The sequence below is a fragment of the Eurosta solidaginis genome, chromosome 1 (genome assembly GCF_040869045.1).
Source record: "Eurosta solidaginis isolate ZX-2024a chromosome 1, ASM4086904v1, whole genome shotgun sequence".
In the NCBI taxonomy this organism is placed as follows: Eukaryota; Metazoa; Arthropoda; class Insecta; order Diptera; family Tephritidae; genus Eurosta; species Eurosta solidaginis.
Window position 1 is genome coordinate 82,711,837 of NC_090319.1, and position 25,961 is coordinate 82,737,797.

The window sequence follows — 25,961 nt, forward strand, 5'->3', positions numbered from 1 at the left end:
AATAAGCTTTTTACACTGCTCTACCCCTCTACACTTTTTCCTAATCTATTTATTCACTCCTCCCTCCGTCTTTTTCGCTTCATCTCCATCTTCGTCTCATTCTATCTCTTTATCAGCCTCCTTCTCTCTGTTATTTTCTCTCAAGTTTTTCTCCTTCTTCTTCATCTCTTATTGCCAGTCCCAGAGGGTGGTATGTATTTTATTCCATTCCCATTCCGAGTCTCAGTCCCAGTCCCACTCCGAGTCTCAGTCTCAGTCCCAGTTCGAGTCCTAGTCCCAGTCCCAGTCCGTCTCTGGTATACTCCCCGGAAAAAAGCTTTGTAAATACTAATATAGGCAAATTTATATACCAAATTTCAGTCAAATCGAATAGGACGTGTAAATAGGTATGTGGATATTATTAGTTCATGTCTTTATTTTGGCTTCGCATGCATATTTATCAGTTTTGCCAGGTTGATGCGACTAAATCGAATATCACAATAAAAATTACTTTAAAGCTCTCAGCAACAGCTTTCATTTGACATCCATAATACACACACATTCTAGGGGTATCCGGGTCCATGTTTTGGCCTATATCTCGAGACCCTAGCCTTCCAGTTGTATGAAAATTATCCTGTACTATAGCACTCATCAACAGCTTTGAACTGATATCCATATTGTATAAACACATTCTAGGGGTACCCGGGTCCACGTTTTGGGCTATATCTCGAGACCCTAGCCTCCCAGTTGTATGGAAATTATCCTGTACTATAGCACTCAACAACAGCTTTCAATTGATATCCATATTGTATAAACACATTCTAGGGGTACCCGGGTCCACGTTTTGATCTCAAGACCCTAGGCACGTAGCGAAAAAAGGTAGACGTTGGCCGATTCTCAGACCTACCCAATATACTCACAAAATTTCATGAGAATCGGTTCAGCCGTTTATATATTAGATTAAAAACTTGTGGCGCTACATGATCATGGTCGGTTTCTTAAGTTCGGCATAGAATACTATAGTTGTTTTTATACGACTGGGTTTGATTTAAGCCAGGAGTATCAATATGACAGGACCAACTGTTCGGAAACAATCTTGTGTAGCGAAGTTGCCTACTTAATTCTAAATTTCAGGAAACTGAACAATAAAACAATTGTACATTTCAATTACATATATAGAAAGGAAAATTTTTATTTTTTTTACTAAATCCATTTAACCTTGAGTATTTTTTTGGTTAGAAGTGCCTAATTTAAATTTGAATGCCCTTAATGATGAAAAATATTTATACAGCTTTTTAACACGCTTATATTAGCTACACTTGTATGTATGTATGCTTGTTTGTAACTCTCTAGCCTAGGCGCGCAAATGATAGTTAGACCCATCTAGCGGCAATTATTGAAGTGGTTGAATAAATCGATAAAAAAAAAACGTTGTGACAATAAATAACTACATACTTTTTGCATAAACTCATAGCGGAATAAACAGGTGATTTTTGAGAGCAAAGAAAATAGGTTAGGTTAGGTTGAACTGGCCAGTCCATGAGGACCTCACATAGACTGAATGAGTCCGTAGTGTTACCAGAAGTTTGTTTTAACGGCCAAACTGAAAACACCTATCAAAAACCAGGGCCTTTGTTATAAAACAACTCCGTCCTCTTGGCAATTACTAGAAGCTTCCTAGGACTTAAGCCACTTGCTGCTTCTAGATCTGACAGCTGTATCACTCCTAATAGCTGCAGTCTTAGCCTGGCCATTGCAGGGCACGGGCACAGAACGTGCTCGATCGTTTCCTCCTCCAACTCGCACTTCTTACATCTGCTATCACTGACCCAGCCTAATTTAAAGGCATGTGACGACAGAAGGCAACGTCCAGTCAGAATACCCGTCATGAGTCTACAGTCCACTCTTTTTATGATAGAAGCAATTGAGTTAGTCTAAGGTTGTAAGACCTACACATAATCTTCGACACTTTACAGCCCCGCGCTTGAACCCAAGCCTTTCCTGCGGTCGATCATGTGCACTTCTCGCCTTCGCTTAATCTCGCAAAATTGCGACGTCTACGGAGCAAGCTTCAAGGGATGCGCCCTTTTTAGCTAATTCATCCGCTTTTTCATTCCCATATGCCTTGGGACCCAGTATAGATGTATACTTCTCCCTGTCCCGATTCTCTCCAGGGACTGCTTACACTCTAACACGCATTTACATGCTGTGGTATGCGAAATTATTGCCTTAATTGCTGCTTGACTGTCAATATAAAAGCTAACACGATTGCAGCTTGGGCTATTTTCTTCCAGGGTTTCTACTGCTTTGGTTACGGCTACTATTTCCGCTTGGAAAACGCTACAGTAATCCGGCAGCCTGTAGGATCTGTTCATTTTCGGATCACCACAGTATTCCGCAGGCCTCCTTCCACTACTTTGGAACCATCTGTATACACATTTATCGCCTCGTCCGCCATTTGAGCACCCTTGCGCCAACCGTCCACCTCTATTGTGGCTTCAAGTTCGCCCTCGAAGCGCAGATAGGGAATCAGGTAGTCTGTTTGTCTTGTGATTGATGACGCTATACTACTATGGCCGTATGGTCGGCGCTCAAGCTGCCCCGAGGCACCGAGCCTGGTTGCAATTGTTAACGCTATGTTCTTTGCTACCAGGTCTACAGGTGGAATGTACAGAATGGCATACAGTGCAGCTGTCGGGGTTGTTTTCAGGGCTCCCGTAATGCTCAGCATTGATAGTCTGCATACCCCCTCTAATTTTTTGAGGTAGGTTGCTTTTTGTGTGGCTTTCCACCAAACAATAACTCCATAGTATAGGATAGGGTTTACAATCGCTGTAAAAACCCAATGAGAAAGAGAGGGCGATAAGCCCCACGTACACGCCAGCATTCTTTTACATGCATAAAGTTCCGTTGGAGCCTTCTTCACCCTCTCCTCCACGTTGAGCTTCCCTTCTAATTTAGGCCTGATTCAATTTGGGACCTTGTACCTCTTTGTAAACAAGACCATCACCGTCTTATCCACGTTGACTTTCAACCCGACATTAATGCCCAGGTATGAACATCCCGAAGCGCCCGATCCATCAAAGAGCTAATCGTTGGAAGGCACTTTCCACTTTTGGCAATTGCAGCGTCATCTAGATAAGCCGTAAGTTTTACAGGTCCCTCTTCGAATCGCCTGAGCAGTTGGTAGATGCCCAGCGTCCACAGCAGAGGTGATAGCACCCCTCCTTGCGGCGTGCCCCTGTCCACTGATTTCGTGGCCTCGTACAATTCCCATTGTGATGTAATCTTCCTGCAATTTAACATGCAGCCGATCCATCTCGTTAAGGCTGGATGTACTTTAATGTAATTAAGACCATCCATAATTGCCCATTTAGCAACATTATTGAAAGCCCAGGCAATGTCTAAGAAGACTCCTAGAGCACATTCCTTATATTCCAGCGCTTTCTCTATGCTTATTGCCACCCTATGCAATGCGGGGTCTACCGACTTGCCTTTGGTGTACGCATGTTGTGTTGTGGAGAGCAGCTTTTCATCCACGTTGGACTTTATGTACACATCTATCAGCCTCCAAAAGGGTTTGAGCAGAAATGATGTTAAGCTAATGGGCCTGTAGTCTTTGGGATACACGTGACCGATCTTCTCCGCCTTCGGTAGGAAAGCTACACGAGCAGTTCTTCAAGAGTGCGGTACATGATTCAGTCTTATGCACCCATCGAATATTATTTTAAGCCATTCCACGACCGCTCTACTTGAAACTTGCAGCATGGCCGGGAATACACCATCTGGCCCCGGAGATTTAAACTTAGAAAACGTCTTCACTGCCCATTCGATCTTGGTATCGGTCACCAAGCCTGGTACTACCCGATCCATGATCGAAGTGTGAGTGCTGTCTGCTGGCTCCTCTAAACCATCTCCCGATGGGAAATGTGTATCAAAAAGCACCTCAACGGATTCCTCACTATTACGTGACCATTCCCCGCTCTCTTTCTTTATTAGTCCCTGGACTATGTTTCCCCTTGCTAGGACTTTGCGCAAACGTGCTGTTTCGCTGGAGTACTCTATGTCCTACGGAAACTTTTTCATGAGATTCCCTTCGCCCTGGAAAGTGCACGCTTGAAGATCCTCAGTAGATCCAAGTACTCGGCCCGACACGCTTCGCTTTCCGCGGTCTTTGCTAGCTTAGGCATTTCTTTTACCTGTCTTCTTAGGAGACTCAGCTCATTTCTCCACCATGGCGGCTTTGCTTTTCCTCTGAATCTTCTTAGAGGACAAGCTTTGTTATAAGCAGTCATAAGCGTCCCTGTTAGAAATTCATTAGACTCCTCCAGTTCCTCCACATTGGCAACCTCTTTGGGTTGCCCCAGTTTTTTTTTTTTCTACCCGTTTCTGGAATTTAGTCCAGTTCGTTGACTTAAGGTTTCTAAAGATTCCTCCCTTCTCTACCCCCTTTAGGGGGATGCTGAAGCTGATATACGCATGGTCGGAGAAGGATGGTCTATCAAGAACGTTCCAATCATACCTTGGTATATCACGTTCGGAGCTCAATGTAATATCCAAAACATTCCTGGATGTTGGACCAATGTATGTAGGGACATTTCCCCTGTTGGCTATCTGCAAATTGGTTTGCAAGATGTAACAAAATAGAGATTCGCCTCTCTCGTTCGTATCTGTTCCTCCCCATGCATTGTGGTGCGCATTAGCATCCGCGCCTATGATCAACCGCCCTTTGCGCCCTTCGTCTTGTACTAGCCTCTTGCACTCCATCGGTGGAACCTCCGCAGCATGGGCCATGTAACAGGATATCAGGATAAATGCCTGCGTATTCCTTTGCTCAACTGCCAGCACTACGAGGTCCTCAGTAGTGTAATTAGGCAGTATATATGAATGCAGCTGTTTCCTTAATATTACTACAGCTCGCACCCGTCCTTCCGTTTGCGCGTAGTAAACGCCAAATCCACGTGCGCTAAGTCCACAAACCTTGCCTCCCGATGAGAGTCACGGCTCCTGGATCAGCGCCACGTCAAACGAACCGTCCTCAAAAGTTAGGAGGAGATCGCTCGACGCCACTTTACTGTGTTGGAGGTTTATCTGTACGACTCGCAGCACCATTGGGCTGTTTGCCCAAGAAGAGAAACTAAGCATAAAATCTTTTCGGAGGTTATCGCGCCTTATATTTATTTTTACCTTATTTATACTTACCTAATTCATAATTAATTCGTAAATACTTAAATTACAAAACATCCAATTCGCTAATACCAAACTTTTTCGGCAATGAATAAATACAGATAGTTTTTGTTTTTTAATAAGAGGGACAAAAAGCATATTTAAGTATCGTGTTCTTGAAGTCGCCTATCCCTAGTATTATTTTAAATTCTGTTAGGACTATAACTATATCAAACGAACATGAAGTGGCTTACAGCGTCAACTTACGCGACTTTTCTTAAAGGCGTAGAAATCTGTAGAGATACGCGCTTGACGCCGTATTCCCAAAACCAGCTGGTGTTCCAGCGGCCTACCCTGAGGATCCCGAAATCACTTCTACATTTGAATTATATAGAAAGCATTTTTTTCTCACTCAACCCATTTAATTTTGAGTAAATTTTTGGTTAGAAGTGCCTAATTAAAATTTCAATGCCCTTAATGGTGAAAAATATTTATAGAGCTTTTTAACACGCTTCTATTACCTTCACTTGTTTGTATGCTTGTTTGTAACTCTCTAGGCTACGCGCGCGAAGGAGAGTTGGACCCAACTAGCGGCAATTATTGACGTGGTTGAATAAATCGATACAAAAAGAGTTGTGCTTAATAGCGGAACAACGAACCTTTGTGCTACGGTGTTATCAACATCAAATATCTATGTGGATTGTAGATACTAAAACGGCACCATATTTGCGTGTTTTTTAGTTTTTATCCTCAGCGTACTTTGCACACAGAGTATATTAACTTTGATTGGATAACGGTTGGTTGTACAGGTATAAAGAAATCGGGATAGATATAGACTTTTATATATCAAAATCATCAGTATCGAAAAAAAATTTGATTGAGCCACGTCCGTCCGTCCGTCTGTCCGTCCGTTTTGTTGTCCGTCCGTCCGTCTGTACCTTAACACGATAACTTGAGTAAATATTGAGATATCTTCACCAGATTTGGTACACGAGCTTATCTGAACCCAGAATAGATTGGTATTGAAAATGAGCGAAATCGAATGATAACTACGCCCACTTTTTATATATATAACATTTTGGAAAACACAAAAAACCTGATTATTTAGTAAATAATACACATAAAATGTTGGAATTTGACGTGTGGACTGACATTGAGACTTGATAAAAATTTGAAAAAAAATTTTAAATGGGAGTGGCACCGCCCACTTTTTCAATTGTACAAATATTATTAATCATAAATCAAAAATCGTTAAACCTATCGTAACAAAAAATTCGGCAATGAGGTTGCCTTTACTATAAGGAATGCTTTGAAGAAAAATTAACGAAATCGGTTGAAGACAACGCCCACTTTTATATAAAAGATTTTTAAAAGAGTCGTAGACGAAAATAATAAGCTATTACTTAGCGAAAAAGAGCTTTGTATTAATAGATTTTTACTTCCTAAATTGAATTATAACATTAAATTGGAGAACAATAAAATTTTTGAAAATGGGTGTGGCAGCGCCCCTTTTTTGTCTAAGCACTTTTCAATGTTTCGGGAGCCATAACTCGAAGAAAAATTAATTCAGAATAGAACCATATGTATGTGTATTATTGCGCAGCCTTGTAACACTATTAAGCACACAAAAGAAACAACAACAGCATTTCAAGTGTACAGCTGGGTATGTAATGTTCGGTTTCACCCGAACTTAAACTTCCTTACTAGTTTCTAAATATCTTAAGTAAAATTGAACACACCATTAAACATACAAACAAAAAAATCTTTCTTTAAATTTTGCTTAGTGCTATTTCTTAGGTATAGCAATCAATTAATGTATTCCTCAGGAAAATAAGCAGCACGAAAGGCATGAATCTCTTTGATTAACGGAATATAAATTTCTGAGTGAACTTCCGAATTGTTGAATACAAAGTTCGAAAGCATAGATTAGGGATGGGCCTATTTTCGGCTCCTAAATCAGTTTCAGTGCCAGCGAGTGCTAGGTGATACGCTTGTGTCTTTTGGGGTGTTAGGGGAGTAAAAAAATACATTGGAAATATCGTCCGCTTCGCCTCAAACGATATTCACCGCAAGCATAGTACCGGTTTACAAGTATGATATGTATGAGAAGGAAACAATTCCTTTCTCTTTCTAACACACTGCAGTTTGACACTTCGGTCAGTGTCAAACTATTGTGGAACTCAGTGGAACCTGCGTGGAACTTGCGTTTGACACTGAACGAAGTGTCAAAATTACCGGGGTTGTTGTCGTGGAAAGCGACACAGGGAAACAAAAAATGGAGCGGAATATCAGATATGGGTTGTTGTGATGGTAAATTTTTTGGAACCAATTTAGTATGAAAATGTAATGCACCTATATGGGTCCTACAGAAAATTATACAAAAGTCTTGAATTGGGGTATATGAGAACGCGTAGTTATTCCAGCATTAAGAATACAAACACGGGTGCTAAGTTTTTGTACCCGTTCAAAAGTTCTCCGCGAAAAACAGTTTGAAACCGTGGTCGACTGCAATAACCCGTCCAAAAATGTGGAAAGAGAAATGAAAAGACGCGTTTTGTCCTGTTATCAATAGTCCAAAGAGAAAAAGTATTCGAATTATTGGAAGCGAGGCAAAAAAGCGTCTATTAATACCTCCCCCGACGGTTTTGGTCGTGTTTTAGCAATCGTCCCCTGTAATAAAGTATCACAATTTGTTAATTAAAATTGTCCAAAATATATGGACATTAAAAAGAGATGTAATTAAGTGCTCGTGTGAAAGTAAATAAATATATTTCTTTGTAATATAACAATAAAAATTTTAAGCAGTTTTCGATAGCAGCTACTAAACTTTTTTTGGTCCTAAGAAGTACAACAGTGCCAAATAGCATCCACAAAAGAAAAAACGAACAAAAACAAGCATTTTATCAGGTGAGCGTGGCTGTGTATGTGCGTGCTGCTACATATTCTACTTGAAGACCTGTACTATGAACGCAAGAAGGTTGCGGGAACACTAAAGGCTCCATTACTGATACTTAGCATATACTTGACTTGACTTGAGAACTGTCACTTACAGTTCTGTTAAATGAACATTGCATGTTACTGATTACTCAAAACTTAGCAACACTTAACTTGACTTAAAAGTCTGTTGAATTTTGATTTTCTATGTAAGTTCTAAGTGAAGTTTATATTTTGAGATGCCATTTGTTTGTTTCCATTTTATTTTGACATTTCGTCATACAAATTGACATTTATTGATTATGATGCCAGATTGTATGCGCTAAGTGGAGTATAATAGTGGCTAAGTTGCCAAGTTTACGCCAAGTCAAGTCAAGTCTATTCTAAGTATCAGTAATGGAGCCTTAAAAAACTGAAATGAAAATATTCTCTCTCAACCTCGAAAACCAATTCCCAAACTGTGCTGCAATAGTACGAAAACAAAAACATACATTTTTTGGCAAGAAATACGGAAAACGGAATAAACATAGACTGAAGTCGACTTTATGTTAAGCAGCGCATTATTGACATTCATTTCGCCTTCACATACATTTTATTATATGCAAGGCGATTCATTTTGCAATATATACATAAAAGTATTTAAGAAAGTATTTTTAAAGTAGTAGCATTACAGGAAGTAGTAGTAGAAAGGCGTACTAATGCACGTTTCGTATACAATCGTGGGAAAACGAAACCCTTTTCAGACTTGTTAGCAGTGTTGCCGTGAGCCTAGAAAGAAATGTATCAGTTTACAAATAAAAAATGTACCAATCGCATAAACAACGACTAATTTTACCAGTTACATATATCCATTTACCATACATATATCGTTAAATCCACACTGCAAAAATTGTTGGAGCATGTATTGTATGTGTGTTTAAATTACGGCGACCAATTTTCTAATTTTAAAACTTGCTTTGTTTATGATTTGAATCATAAAAGAACTTTTAAAATGACAACTGAAAATTCATTTCGAGTTGTGAATCACAAAAGCGACATTACATATTTGTGGCCTTTAGGGCGAGCGAAGCCGCCGGTAAAGGCTAGTTTGTCCTAAAACGCTTAATAATTTGAACATAATAAGAGCGGTGGTGCTGTATTTTCCACATATACATATATAAGGCCAAATACTCTCTCTTTATCAATCTTATGCATGGCGGAAGGATACAAGGTGGCAGCATGGAGACATACCTACAAACATAAATAAAAATTCCATGTACTATTTTGTTTTTGTAAATTCGATGGACAAATGTCAAAATCGTACTGCGCAGCATGATACAAAAAAGAAGGTAGAGCCCCTCAAAATTTTTAGACGTATTTGGGGATTTTGGAAGTTTCATAATGTTTTACCAGAAGCGTTGCCATACCGTTACTGTTTAATGCGAAACTGTGGTTTTTCGAGATGGAAATTTCCTTTAGGATGAAAACGCAATGGTCATCTGAGACAATAATAATATGCTTTAGCACGATTTATGTGCAAATGTATTGATTGAGAATACAGTAAAACATGCAATTTTATTGAAAAATAGTGGATAAAGACTCATATCTTTATGGTAGCTTGACCCCTAGACAGAAAAAAATACACGAAAAATCCTGTTGTTCTAACATGGCGCTATTATCATGCCCCTACAGTGGATAATTTCTCAATGCATGTTGAGAAAACGTGTACCTCCAAATTCTGCACATCTATGTCAATGCTAAAAGGGCACAGAATATGTATAGCCGGGGCTGCCCCAAAGGTGATCCCTGGTACAACGGGCAGAAATACTCTCATAACTAGTGGCTAACCTGCAGAGCTACAGGGTAATGTTCTCCCAAAAATAGTTGTAACAATTCCTTCCTAAAGAGTAACGCTATTGTATAATAAATACAAAAAAAAAAATGTGGACTTGTAGCCAATTTATCAAGAAATTGCGGTGTCGGTTTATAAGGACCTCCTTTGAGCAAGCAATTGACAAACGTGTATGTTTTGTCAAAATGTTCTGAGCAAACGCACGGCCACTTCCCTTGCTTTGCATACTGCGATCCATGTTTCTTCCACCAAACCAATTTTTGGGAGCTCGGAAAGCTTATTAAAAACCTTCTTTTCTAGGCTGATATTTCGTATTAAAATATTTCAACGCACGTGGCTCGTTTCTTCTTCTTTTTTATTTAAAATAACTATGAAAGTAATTTAGTCGTATCCATTAATATGGAATCCATCAAAATTTGAAAAATTCGTAACATTTTTCAATCTGGTAACTTGTTTTTGGTGAAATTGTCATTGTCCCCGCAAAAGTCAAGGGGCTAACTTCAGACTAAATGGAACTACCTCCATTTTTTGCATCATGCTACGCAGGAAGTTGATGTATCAAATCAAATAAAAAAGTTTATAATCAGCTGTCCCATGCTGCCACCTTGTATCGTTCCGCCATGATCTTATGTGTGTTCGTATATTATTCTCTTCCTGTGTTCTTCACCCCACATACCTGCACTTGATCGTCCCTCACAAAGCACTTAAATGTGCAAAGCGTGCCCGTATGAGCAAAAGGCTCATATATATGGGAAGGTAATACCTGCCAAGATTTTAAGGGTTTTTTATTTCGCCCTGCAGAACTTTTTCATTTTCATCTACTTAATATGGTAGGTGTCACAAATATTTTATAAAGTTTTTTTCTAAAGTTCTATTTCGCGTCAATAAAACAATCCAATTACCTTACCATGTTTCATCCCTTTTTTCGTATTTGGTATAGAATTATGGCATTTTTTTCATTTTTCGTAATTTTCGATATCGAAAAAGTGGGCGTGGTCATAGTCGGATTTCGTTCATATTTCATACCAAGATAAAGTGAGTTCAAGTAAGCACGTGAACTAAGTTCATTAAAGATATGTCGATTTGTGCTCAAGTTATCGTATTAACGGCCATGCGGAAGGACAGACGGACGACAGTGTATAAAAACTGGGCGTGGCATCAACCGATTTCGCCCATTTTCACAGAAAACAGTTAACGTCATAAAATCTATGCCCCTACCAAATTTCAAAAGGATTGGTTAATTTTTGTTCGACTTACGGCGTTAAAAGTATCCTAGACAAATTTAATGAAAAAGGGCGGAGCCACGCCCATTTTGAAATTTTCTTTTATTTTTGTATTTTGTTGCACCATATCATTACTGGAGTTGAATGTTGACATAATTTACTTATATACTGTAAAGATATTAAATTTTTTGTTAAAATTTCACTTTAAAAAATTTTTTTTTAAAAGTGGGCGTGGTCCTTCTCCGATTTTGCTAATTTTTATTAAGCGTACATATAGTAATAGGAGTAACGTTCCTGCCAAATTTCATCATGATATCTTCAACGACTGCCAAATTACAGCTTGCAAAATGTTTAAATTACCTTCTTTTAAAAGTGGGCGGTGCCACGTCCATTGTCCAAAATTTTACTAATTTTCTATTCTGCGTCATAAGTTCAACTCATCTACCAAGTTTCGTCACTTTATCTGTCTTTTGTAATGAATTATCGCACTTTTTCGGGTTTTCGGTATTTTCGATATCGAAAAAGTGGGCGTGGTTATAGTCCGATATCGTTCATTTAAAATGGCGATCTGAGATGAGTGCTCAGGAACCTACATACCAAATTTCATCAAGATATCTCAAAATTTACTCGAGTTATCGTGTTAACGGACGGACGGACATGGCTCAATCAAATTTTTTTTCGATCCTGATTATTTTGATATATGGAAGTCTATATCTATCTCGATTCCTTTATATATGTACAAGCAACAGTTATCCAATCAAACTTAATATACTCTGTGAGCTCTGCTCAACTGAGTATAAAAAATATGAAAGGGCGGGACTGTGCCGGAGACTTCATACCTTTCATGATTGGGGCTGCACATTCGTAATATCCAAATAATCGGCTGTATAAGATATGAATTATGCAGTGAACATACATGCATACCTAAGCAATTTTTAAGATAAATATAAAATAAAGAATAGGTAGGCACTTTTTGAGAGAATGCAAAGATTCACGTTTTTTGTGGTCTAGGACCATGAAAAAGCTATGACCATGAATCACTTATCTCAAAAATATATGACGTAAACGTAAGTGTTTGATGAAATTTGAAACTCTTGGCCGTTAAGGACTTGGTAGCCTTTGTCAGGTCCTCAAAATGTTTCGGAGAGGGAAGGTAACGGTGTCTTTTCGTGGTATCACAACGGGTCTAATATCACCGGCCTAAGTGTGCCTTCGGGAAGCCACTTCAACCTAACCTGAACTTTCTAATTTCCAAATAAAGAACCCAAATTCTTATTCGCTTAAAATTAGAGCTAACAATTTCTCGGAGGGAATATCTCGTGCGCGTCTGCTTTGTAGAATCGCGAAATACACGTAACGCTCGCGAGCTTCTCGACATTCAATTTCGTCACTGAACTGGCACAGTTATATAGAGCTTACGAATACTTCTCGAACACAAGCGAGAGTTTCGAGAATAAATCGTAAGTTCTACATATCGCCTAGATCTAAACAACGATAAAAAAGTCGCAATCTTCAGAAAACGCCCTGACCGCCTTCCCCATATACGCAATTCCAATTTTTATTGTTATCAAGTCTTTTCGCGCTGATTATACAGTTCGGCAGGTATTGAATAGGGAAGCCCGGGTGTACTCATAACTTCGATATTTCAGTTAGCTCTCTATTGATCAATGCAGCGACTAAAATGAACGTCGAGAAACTTGTGAGCTTTACAAGGATCACCTACTGGCTGTGACAGTAAATCGTTCCCTTAGCAATAACGCTTACAAACAATAACTGCCCCACACCCAATCACAGCTCTCGTCACAGGCAGACTAACGAACGATAATATGAACCCGTGATTTGGTCAACAGCAGCAAACTGTCATACCATGATTCAATTACTAGAGGTTTGTTCTCCAATTACGACAGATCTTCGACTCTCCCAAGTTGAAAAATCTACGAAGTAAGGAAAACGGGGAATAATTCAATACCCTATTGTAGTAGAAATGTATCTTTGGTAGTATAATAGTAGTGATAATAAATTTGTAAATGCCAAAAGTTTTTGGGGAAATAATTCATTTTCTACTAAATATTTCGTAAATTGATAAAGTTATGTTGGCTTGGTCATTCTTTCAGAAATTGTTTGAAGTTAGAATTTTATTCAAAAATGCAATATCTCGAAATTTGTTTCAAAAACTCCCTATATGAGCATAAGTTCAATGCATTTTGTCATAAGAGCGAGTTAATGAAAAGCATTCTGAGATAAAGAGTTCTCCAATCTAACTCTAATATAGGGATGTTTTGTGGCAAATCCTGAATTGGGAAATTTTTGAAAAATATTTTGAGATAGCACGATTTTGAACAGGCAGCCGACATGGGGTGATACGCTACTCAGCAGCCGCAATGAACTGACAAAAACAAAAATAAAGGAAAAATGCTTATTGTTTTATAACTTTATATTCCTACTCAGCAGCCGCAATGAACTGACAAAAACAAAAATAAAGGAAAAATGCTTATTGTTTTATAACTTTATATTCCTACATTGACTTTGACACAATGTGCGGTCCTGCTACACAGGGAGCATTCACCTTTTTATTCTCAAATTTCGGAATGCTGTTTTCCATTAAGTATTCATGGAAGCGTTCCGGATAAACCGTTAATTTAGAATATTCGGAATACGTTAATTTGATACTACCTCACGAGATACGAATATATCAAATAAGTATATACAAAATATTTCATATATAAACCGATTCCCCAAATTATTAAATGGAGACGAATGTTCCGAACACACGGAATTAATAGAACAGAAGGTCGACTTTTAATAGGCGCACAAATATATCCAGAGAAGTGTTAAAAGAAGCGTATTGACCCCGATAACAATAATTCGAAGGCGGAAATAAAAATATTAGCTTGTTCAAAAGGTATTGACGAAAAACCGAAAAATGACCCCAGGTTGCCGAGCTTATAAAAAATTACCCTGGCCGGCCCACCAATGAGATGGGGTCGAAACTAAATGCGTGCAAAATCTTTTTCAGTGAACAAAAACATTACACAACCACGTGAAAATTGCCAACTTCAACTGCAAATATCTCCGGACAGATACAATTTTTCTTTTCCGCCTTCGGATTATTGTTGTCGAGGTCACCTCTCTCGATATTTTTGGATACGTATTAGCAGTAGACTCCTGTTCTAGACTTTTACCTGAATAAGTTAACATGTCCCATGAGTACATTTCGTTATGGCATCTCCAATATTTCCTCATGACATTTTTACGTGAATCGATTTAATAGTCGAGGTTTTGACGTTGAAAGATGAATTTTGCATTTCGTATGTTCCTAGGTTTATGAAAGTGCACGATTTATTGGTGTCCTCACTTTTCATAAAATTACCTATGTTCAATGGTCAGCCATACTTATAGATCGAGGCATAGTTAATAAATTCACTATAAAATTAAAAACAAAAAGTGTTCTAAGGAATTATGCAGTTAAGTACTTATCGGGTATTTGTAAACTGATTGCTTCCTATTTCTACTACTAATATTTTTCGAAAATTCGCAAAGAAACAACACAGTTAACGGATGTCAATTCGATTTGGGAGCATAATGGTTGCAATTGTCAAAAAATGTGTCTGTCGAGCAAACCTCTTGTGATTGAATCATGCTGTCATACCACCTCACTCGCCGCCTGCTATATACAGTGTTGCCATTTTAGCTTTTTTCAAGCTAGATTTTTAGCTTTAAGCTTTTTTTTTAGAAATTTTTTAGCTCCTTTTAGCTTTTTTCAAAATTTTAGAAAATCTAGATAAAAAGTTTTATGTAGATTCAATTTTAAGAACATTGAATGAATTTGCGCTAGATTTAAAAAAATTAAGGTGCTAAGAAACAGATAATGTTGGCATTATGGTAGGCAGAAATCGAGGCGTAGTAACTTTATTTAGGCAACATCAACGTAATATTATTTTCATTCCGTGTGTTAGCCACTCGTTTCTGTGACTGTTTCATCTGCTTCGACACAGCTTCTGGGCGAAATTGAATTTATGATTTCAGAAACAATTAACTGGGTTTCAAATTCACATGTAAACAAGAGCTATGCAATGATACATACATATATGCTGCGTAAAACGACGGACTCGACCCGTTGCAAATCATATCCATACGAATGGGATGCCTGCTTGTTTTTCTGTACTTATGTCAACAGGCTTAATTAATATTGAGACGAATATTAGTGACACTAAGTGATACTCACATCACTAATCTGATACTAAGTAAACAAAGCCACAACAACAATAAAGCAAGCTGCCACACTTGTATGCACATAAACAAATCAATCATTAGGGGGACTCATGTAACCGTATAAATGCCTTATAAAGTGTGTAAACGTATAAATTTATCTAGTTTACGCAGGAGCTGTCAAATTTTGTATGAAAAATCATTTACACGATTTGTATAAATTTACGCGCACATTTCATTGTGTAAACGCGGTAAACTCAAAGGAATGCAACCTTGCAGACATTACAGACGGCATTTTCATCAAAAATCTCCAACATCAGCAAGTAAAGGCGTTTTAGTTTTGATTTTACACTTAATCTTGGTATTTTTTAATTTGTATAACAATCAAAAAATTTTGTTTGGAAATAATACAGCTGAAAAACAATCAAGTTTATCAAGAGTATTACTAGGTGCGTTCATATAACCGCGTGTGTAAATGGATATAATTTTACACCTTATAAGTTTATATGCTATCATGAGTCCCCCTATTATATCTAGCTAAGCGTGGGGCAGTTGAGGGGGAGCAGTTTAATACGAGTTATAAGGGAGTAATTTGATGCGCTTGTAGGCGTATGAGTCGTGGCACAGTGGATGACGTACCCGACTCACACGTTTGGGGTTGCGGGTTCATTTTAAATTTATTTATTTTTTTTTATTTTATAAATTATTATTTTAATGGACTTTATGTTATTTTACTTAGAGAGAGGTCACTATGTACCTGTTACACCTTGTATTTATTCATTGGGGGCGAACACTGGGGGCTCCAAGGTATTGGCTGCGGGATGAGCCACCTTGTTTTGCTTTGAAAAACCCCTTGTATTTATTCATTAGGGGCGAGCACTGGGGGCTCTGAGGTTTCGCTCTAATGAGCCACCTCATCTTCTCTTTGAAGAACCTCTTGTATTTATTCATTGGGGGCGAGCACTGGGAGCTCTGAGGTTTCGCTCTAATGAGCCACCTCATCTTCTATTTGAAGAACCTCTTGTATTTATTCATTGGGGGCGAGCACTGGGGCTCTGAGGTTTCGCTCTAATGAGCCACCTCATCTTCTATTTGAAAAACCCTTAAAAAATGTGATATGGAGGCGAGCACTGGGCTCTGAGGTATTGGCACCCCATCTTCTACTCGAATAACCTCAATTTTAAATTAAAAACTAAAACTATATCTTTAGATTATTTCACTAACAAGTTGAGAATTACAAGCACACTCAATGGCTAATGAAACAAACGAAAGAAAAAAGTCATAGTTTAAGTCGCTTAAACAATAACTTCATATATGCTCATACAAGCAGCGGAGAGAAACGCACAAACACATGCATATATCTGAGATACTCCCAAATGTAGCCAATCATCGATGGAAGTATGACTCATAGCTATGCGAGAAGCTATAATCGTGCATCTGTGTTATAGCTGATAAGTTTATAGCTGGTAGTAAATTCTAGAAATAGAAACGCCTAGAAATATGCCAACGAGGAAACCAAACAGTATAAAAGCAGCACCAGCTGAGGCACGACCAATCAGTTTGACTTAAGCACTCTATCTGTTGAGAAGTAGAAGTGTTATTGTGAAACTAGTCTAATAAAGACCATTTTGCATTATTGAATATTGGAGTTATTTATTCAACAGTTCAGTGATTCAAATGTTAGCAGAAGGTTGCAAATAAGCGGAATTTCCCCGAATTCGTTACAATATTTGAAAAATGCCGTTGTGTGTAAGGCTTATTGCTTATATAAATTCATATAAAGCAAAACTCACGTAAGGAATTATTATAAGCTTATGGCTATGGCAGAATATAACAACTTTATTATAAGGCTTATGGACCAACAAAAATAGGGCTTACTTACATAAGACCTTATTAAAAGAAACTATTGGCTGTATTAGGACCTTTTATATAAGATTTATATATACCCCACCCAAAATCAGGCTTACATAAGCTGTTACAATAACGAGGTTGAATAAGGATTGGTGTACTATAGTATAACCTTATTACAAGTTTTATTGCACATATGGAATTGAATTAGACACCATCTGACTTCAAATTCCTTTAGTCATATTCATAATAATTTATTTCAAAACTTTATTTAGCCGGGGGTCACTCATGGCAGTGGTTCGGCCAGCCCAAAAAGTGTCATGAAAATATTCCCTCTAAAAATTCATTTGCAAGATATCGTTTGGAGTCGGTGTAAAACATATACCAAAGACTTGAAAACAAGGTTCTCAGACAGAGTGGAATGTAGAGTTTACATCTTTCATGTGTTCTTTAAAAGGACAAAAAGTAGATTTTCATACTGAAAATAGTTTTGTCGGCGATATTATTTTGCAAATAAAAAACGATTTACCACAAACATATTACGAAAACTTATAGACTATAGTGGCGCTTTGTTTATCCCTTTTAAATTAAAACACAGATAGCATCTGCTAACTATTTTTTTGATTTTTTATGACATTGGAGTAAAAATTAATTAAAATTTTTATTCTGTTATGTTTTTTATGAAAGAATTTAAAAAACCCATAGAAATTACCTTTTAAACTTTTAACTTTTTCCTTAGCCTTAACAAATTTTACTTAGCTTTTTAAGGTTGTCTTTTTTGTCCATCTAGCATTTTTTCTGAAAAAGTTCTGGCAATACTGGTCACAGTCTCGGATGAATACCGCTGCGACTTAGAGGACAAAGCCGCAAGTCACATTATTCCAACAACAGTGGTGGGATCTGCTAAGCCTAAAGCTGGAGACATTGGTGCTTTATCGGTAATCGTATCGGTAACCTTATAACAGCTGATTCGACCAACCTTATGAGAATCAATGCAATCGATTATTGGTTCCGCTAAGGTCGTAACCGTATCGTAGCCAACCAATTGGGTTTTGGTTTAACGTCGTAACGATAAACAGCTGATTACGTTAGGGATACGGATACAGCGATACGACATACGGCACCAATGACTCCGGCTTAATTCGAAAATATTTTCAAAATTATGTTTTCTTCTACACACAAAAGCTTTTGTTGCTCATTATCGGCATTTTCTCTTTTGGATTTGTTGGGGTTTGACAGGGAATGACTGAGGTTTGTTCAATTTATATCGCCTCATTCATGGCTACTGAGTTAAAACAAAACGATAACGTGGACATGGAGAAAGGCGAAGATAAATATGATGCCGAAGACTAAGAGAATGCGAAGATAAATATGAATACTGAAGGGAAGAAAAAAATAAATGACATAGGGAGAAGAAAAAGAAGTCGATGAAGAGGCGAAGCTATAACGTCCATTGATCTTTTTACCACTTCAAATGGCCTCAAAGTCAAAGGTTATGAGTATAAGAAATGGTCACAAGGTAAAATTTTAAATTGTTGCAAAGTCAACGATATTGCTTTTCCGAAGTGGTCACAAGGTCAACACCTTTTTTCCAAGTGGCCAAAAAGTATATTATTTTGTTTCGCATGTTAAAAACTATTAAATTACAGTAACGTTCTATTGTTTTCGCTATATCTTTGTTTAATCGAATGAAAAGGATTGATTTTTATTTAAAATTTTTTAATACGGCGCTCCTTTTCCTATATTTTGATCCCATTCTAATCAAAAATAGGATAAAACAAGTAAGGAAGGCTAAGTTCGGGTGTAACCGAACATTACATACTCAGCTGAGAGCTATGGAGACAAAATAAGGGAAAATCACCATGTAGGAAAATGAAACTTGGGTAACCCTGGAATGTGTTTGTATGACATGTGTATCAAATGGACGGTATTAAAGAGTATTTTAATAGGGAGTAGGCCATAGATCTATGGGTGGACGCCATTTAGGGATATCGCCATAAATGTGGACCAGGGGTGACTCTAGGATTTGTTTGTACGATATGGGTATCAAATGAAAGGTGTTAATGAGTATTTTAAAAGGGCGTTGGCCTTAGTTCTATAGGTGGACGCCTTGTTGAGATATCGCCATAAAGGTGGACCAGGGGCGACTCTAGAATTTGTTTGTACGATATGGGTATCAAATGAAAGGTGTTAATGAGTATTTTATATGGGCGTGTACCTTAGTTCTATAGGTGGACGCCTTTTCGAGATATTGACCAAAATGTGGACCAGGGTGACCCAGAACATCATCTGTCGGGTACCGCTAATTTATTTATATATGTATTACCACGAACAGTATTCCTGCTAAGATTCCAAGGGCTTTTGATTTCGCCCTGCAGAACTTTTTCATTTTCTTCCACTTAATATGGTAGGTGTCACACCCATTTTGCAAAGTTTTTTTCTAAAGTTATATTTTGCGTCAATAAACTAATCCAAATACCATGTTTCATCCTTTTTTCGTATTTGGTATAGAAATATAGCTTTTTTTTCATTTTTCATAACTTTCGAAATCGAAAAAGTGGGCGTGGTCATAGTCGGATTTCGGCCATTTTTCACACCAATACAAAGTGAGTTCAGATAAGTACGTGAACTGAGTTTAGTAAAGATATATCGATTTTTGCTCAAGTTATCGTATTAATGGCCGAGCGGAAGGACAGACGGTCGACTGTGTATAAAAACTGGGCGTGGCTTCAACCGATTTCGCCCTTTTTCATAAAATCAAAAGGATTGGTTAATTTTTGTTCGACTTACGGCGTTAAAAGTATCCTAGACAAATTAAATGAAAAAGGGCTTAGCCACACCCATTTTGAAATTTTCTTTTATTTTTGTATTTTATTGCACAATATCATTACTGGAGTTGAACGTTGACATAATTTACTTATATACTGTAAAGATATTGAATTTTTTGTTAAAATTTGACTTTAAAAAAAAAATTTTTTTTAAAGTGGGCGTGGTCGTTCTCCGATTTTGGTAATTTTTATTAAACATATATATAGTAATAGGGGTAACGTTTCTGCCAAATTTCATCATGATATCTTCAACGACTGCCAAATTGCAGCTTGCAAAACTTTTAAATTACCTTCTTTTAAAAGTGGGTGGTGTCACGCCCATTGTCCAAAATTTTACTAATTTTCTATTCTACGTCATAAGGTCAACCCACCTACCAAGTTTCATCGCCTTATCTGTCTTAGGCAATGAATTATCGCATTTTTTCGGTTTTTTGAAATTTTCGATATCGAAAAAGTGGGCGTGGTTATAGTCCGATATCGTTCATTTTAAATAGCGATCTGAGATGAGTACCCATGAACCTACATACCAAATTTCATCAAGATACCTCGAAATTTACTCAAGTTATCGTGTTAAGGGACAGACGAACGGATGGACGGATATCGCTCAATAAAATTTTTTTTCGATACTGATGATTTTGATATATCGAAGTCTATATCTATGTATCTCGATTCCTTTATACCTGTACAACCAACCGTTATCCAATCAAAGTTAATATACTCTGTGAGCTCTGCTCAACTGAGTATAAAAAGACCCAATAAGGTTCCTTCTGAGATAAGAAGAACTTATTCAACTAAAAGTTCAGAGAAATTTCGGAATAAAAAATCGCGCGAAGTTTCACCTTCGGATCTACTTTTCATCGTTATGTTTTCATTAAAGTTGCAAATCGGATTAAGAGCTGGCCCGCTGAGGTTCCTTTGACATAAGAAGAACATTTTCAAATAAACGTCTAACCCATCCTGCAAAAGTTTTTCAAATTGCTGTATATGGTTATGGTATAAATGTCAAAAAACCAATTGACCTTATGGCCTTTTGAAGTGGTCGTTGACTTTTTGGCCGTTGACCTTATGTCAGCACACCAAAATTTGTTATACTATCTTATCTGGGCGTAGAATAGATTGTACATAAAAATTGTCGAAATAAGGTCTAACCACGCCTATTTTTCCATACCGAAACTTTCGAAAAATGGAAAAAATGGGAAAGGCATTAAGAAACACTGACAAAGTGATGAAAGAAAATTCGTAAAATTTTGTAAAGTTGGGAATGTCAACAATCAATTGTATAGGGACAAAAGTTGTAGTACACTGAACCAAAAAAGTGCATGTATACTAAGAAAAAGTGCGTATATTTTAAGAAAACCTTTCCAAAATCGTATTCATAGAATTTAAGAATATAACTACATTAAGATATCGATGGTTTCTTATATTATAAGAACGAAGTTTTGTCATAAAGATAAATTTACGAATTTTTTCTTAGATCATACACAAATTTTCTTAAATTATATGCAATTTTCTTAAATTTTTAGACAAAATCGCATCCGTTTGAGAGAAGTCAAAAGGAGACGGGAATTGCATATGATCCAATCAAGCATCAAATGCGCGGACAAACGCGCGAGGCTGCAAAATTTTTAAGATCATGTGCAAAGCCTACGATATTAGACTGACAAAGTTGCTCACATCTCTGAAGAGAGAAGACTTAAGCCTCACGATGGGCACACTAACTGGACACCCCCTGACGTCACATGCTTATAAGTTAGACCTCGCCGGTAACAGCAGTATAGGAAGTCCGAGCTGCAGGAAAAAACGGTTAAGCACGTTTATGTTGGAGTCCTGCGCTCGCTTTGTCAAGGCTCCAGTTACAAGGGGCCAGATCTCGAGGCAGCATTTAAGCTAGTTCCTAGAAAACTTATAGTACTTTCCAAGAGGTCTTTATTGACCGGTCAGTTCAACCTAACATACCATTACATGTCTCTGAAAAGTATAATAAAATATTAATGTTAAGCAAAATTGGAATAAAATTATCGAGCTCATGGTTAACATTTTTATAACATTACGGAAAAACCAATTAAAATAAACAGATATCGGATACATACATATATATGTATGTAAATACATATAATTATCTACTTAACAAACTATCATAAATTAATACGAAAAGCCAATATATATATGTATTCTTAAAACACATAACAAAAAAAAAAAAAACAATCGTTGTGATGAGAGAAAAAAATCAAGCGAATGTGAGCGAGCGATAGTGAACACTAAAGAGTTACTAAAGGGAGGCGGAAATAAGAACAATAAAGCAATAAACTAATAGACAATTCATTTTTTCTAAAAAACAAGCAAATCATTATCTACTTTAGAAGAATCTACAAAAATAATAACAAAAGCGACAAAAGTCGAGAACACTTGTGCACGTGCAGAGCACGCGGCACTAGGCACGACCTAATCAAATCCGTATATTTAACTCGTTTTAGTTGTGTGCACATTTAAGAAAGCAAAGATCGGTGGCAAAAATAAAATGCACAAACTATTAAATGCCAATTATTCAATTAAATAATAGTGTTTACAAATAATTTGTCGAGTCAATTACGACTGTTGGTCCTACTGACAACAACAGCACCAATAAATATAAAAAAAGACACACGCGAAACATTGCGCTTTTGTCAAGTATAACCGTTAAAATGATTTCACTTGATAATTTCAATTTGGAAGCGACCATGGCACGACACTTTTTCGAAGGTTCGCAAGCGACAAATGCTTCGAGTTCAAGTTCGGAATTCTTCTTCGGCGATGATGATAACACTTCGGAAAGCGACGAAGATGATGCGTATAGTAGTGGTTTTAATAGTGATCAAGAAAATAATGAAAAGAGGTGAGAACGCTTAGTAAATATCAGATTTTAAGTGGAGGTTGGTCACCTAACTGGGTCTAAAACCAATGTTGTCAACAAAACTATCCCAAACTTTTTTTTTATTATAATTTTTTTAACTTTTTTAATACTGATATGCATTACTTTGGTCTTGAGAAACTCTATATTTCGTTCTAATGTCATTTTTTTTCTGAAGTCGTTTTCATGAAATTGTGACAGCTAAACGAGTCTTAGTTCCATCGATCGTATGGAAAGATCCTGCTCCAGCGTTTCAAAGTTTCTTCTTCATAAACAAAATTTAAAAGCAGCAAATATTACAAACATCTTTGGATAATTGCCCCTATTTCAAGCGATTTATTGAGTTTTGAAAAAAATTATTTATTTATTGGTGAAATGCTAGGCCAGGCTCAGCTATGTATGTATGTACTTTAACCAAAAAGAAATTCCTTAGCTACGGTATGGTTATCACTGAGGCGTTATATTATGGCATCAATAACAGATAACAGTGATTCCATAAGGTTGATTGCATCTGCTGTTTTATACGGAGTTTTCCAGGGCCATAAAATACTTATTCCTCAATTTTGTATTTATCTCATGGTCTATTCGTTTACGAGGAAAGTTTTAAGCTAAGAATAAAGTTTGATCTCAAAACCTAAGGCTTTTGCATGTTTCACACTATCATTGCAAACAATCAAACATATTTTTTTTAAATTGTAATTATAAACATTTATTTGAAGATAACACAAAAAGAAATATTGCCATTGCAACTGCTGATTGGAATATCACCATAACTCGGCTGCCGTTTCGAGAAAGCTCTATCTTAGAATAAATTATATATGCTTTGACGTGAGCTGCAGCGTGTATGAAAAAAGTTCTGAAATGGGGCCGAGTTAGGGTGATTTTCCACTCAGTAGTATAATAACATCACCCTGCAATTACCGCCGAATCGCATCATTTAAAAAGTCCATAACTTCTGTATTAAATACAATTGTAAAAACAGTCGGATATTCCGGTCTAGCACAACCCATACTATATGATGCCACCGCACAAAGGTGTCCATTCACAACGCCCGGTGTACCAAAATCTTCATTGCACACATCAGCTCCAATACCAGCAGCGCAAATCATTGTTGATGTAATAATTCTACCTGCTTTATCATAAATCGTCTCACAATCACTATGTGATAACGAAGACAAGACAGTAGTTTGGAGTATATTCGAAGTCTGCCCACTTTCTGCAGTTTTCCAACCCCATCCACTAACTCGCATTTCCGTACTCGTTTCAAATGTACAAGCGCAAAAGTTTATTGTTGCTACTGTTGGACCAAGGATAAAGAAATCATCCACATTCAACATAGCTATATCCATATGTAATGTTTCGGGATCATAAGTACATGGATAAAATACATCCACCACATTGCGAGTTTGTCCAACTTTGCGTATATGACGTAAATCCGTTACACCAGCTGAAACCTTCAAGTAGAGCTTATCGAAATCTACCACGCAATTTGCAGCTGTTACCACCTTCAGTTGAGTCACTAACGAACCAACACAATGATTTCTGCCGTCAAAATATATTGATACCAAATACGGATAATTCCATATAGCCTTAGAACCGCCCCTACTATGCGATATTCCGAATTCGTATAAAATAAAAGGCAACTAAGCATAACAAACAAAAAATAATTGCGTATATTCATTTTAGACTATTTCCAGCGCTTTTTAAGTATAAAGTACAAAAAGATCAATTTTGTGGACGCTATTTATACATAATTGGGTTGTAGATTCCAGGAATTTGAACCATAAAAATACTTCCGGATTTGAATTATATAGAAAGGAAAATGTTTATTTTTTATACTCAGCGTGCTTTGCACACAGAGTATATTAACTTTGATTGAATAACGGTTGGTTGTACATGTATAAAGGAATCGAGATAGATATAGACTTCCATATATCAAAATCATCAGTATTGAAAAAAATTTGATTGAGCCATGTCCGTCCGTCCGTCTGTTCATTAACTCGATAACTTGAGTAAATATTGAGATATCTTCCCCAAATTTGGAACACGACCTTATCTGGACCCAGAATAGATTGTTATTGAAAATTTGCGAAATCGGATGACATCCACGCCCTTTTTTATATATTTAACATTTCGGAAAACAAAAAACCTGATTAGTTAGTCAATAATACACCTAGTATGTTGAAATTTGAAGTGTGGACTGATATTGAGACTCTAGATAAAAATTTGATATTTTTTTTAAATGGCGTGGCACCGCCCCTTTTATGACTGAGCAATTTTCTATATTTCGGGAGCCATAACTCGAGGAAAAATGATCGGATCGTAATAAAATTGGGTGCACAAATTTTCCCTATAGCAGAAAATATTTCTAGTAAAGATGGACGGGATCGGTTAAAGACCACGGCAACTTAGATATAAAACAAGTTTAAAAGGGTCGAAGACTAGAAAGATAAGCTATAACTTAGCAAAAAATAGTTTTGAATTAATGTCTATTTCATTTATCAAGTTTTATTGTAAGAGGAAATGGGGAGACATTTTTTTTTTAAACTGGCGGTGCCACGTATTATGTAGAAAATAATTTGTCGGAAATGAAATTTACAATTGAAGCTCACGCTGAGTATATAGTTTTCGGTTACACCCGAACTTACACACATTTACTTGTTTTCATTTAACCATGAGTAAATTTTTGGTTAGAAGTGCCTAATTAAAATTTCAATGCCTTTAATGATGAAAAATATTTATACAGCTATTTAACACGCTTATATTAGATTCACTTATTTGTATGCTTGTTTGTAACTCTCTAGGCTAGGCGCGCAAAGGAGAGCTAGACCCAACTAGCGGCAATTATTGAAGTGGTTGAATAATTCTCTACAAAACGAGTTGTGCTTAATAGCGGAGCCACAAACCTCTGTGCTACGGTGCTTTTAACATCAAATATCTAAATGGATTGTGGATACTAAAACGGCACCATATTTGCGTGCTTTTTAGTTTTTTATACTCAGTTGAGCAGAGCTCACAGAGTATATTAACTTTGATTGGATAACGGTTGGTTGTAC

At 37.1% G+C, this 25,961-nt stretch overlaps 1 protein-coding gene across 3 annotated transcripts in view; it reads left to right on the top strand.

Annotated features, from left to right (window-relative positions):
• LOC137236375 (uncharacterized) overlaps window positions 1-21,971 on the top strand; it is a 65,255-nt gene extending 43,284 nt beyond the window's left edge. For all 3 annotated transcript variants that reach the window (XM_067758883.1, XM_067758881.1, XM_067758882.1), the window contains exon 3: window positions 21,542-21,971. In XM_067758883.1, the coding sequence (XP_067614984.1) occupies window positions 21,542-21,647 (106 nt within the window). In that variant the 3' untranslated portion in view covers window positions 21,648-21,971. The remainder of the gene's footprint in view (window positions 1-21,541) is intronic.
• Window positions 21,972-25,961: the final 3,990 nt, after the last annotated feature.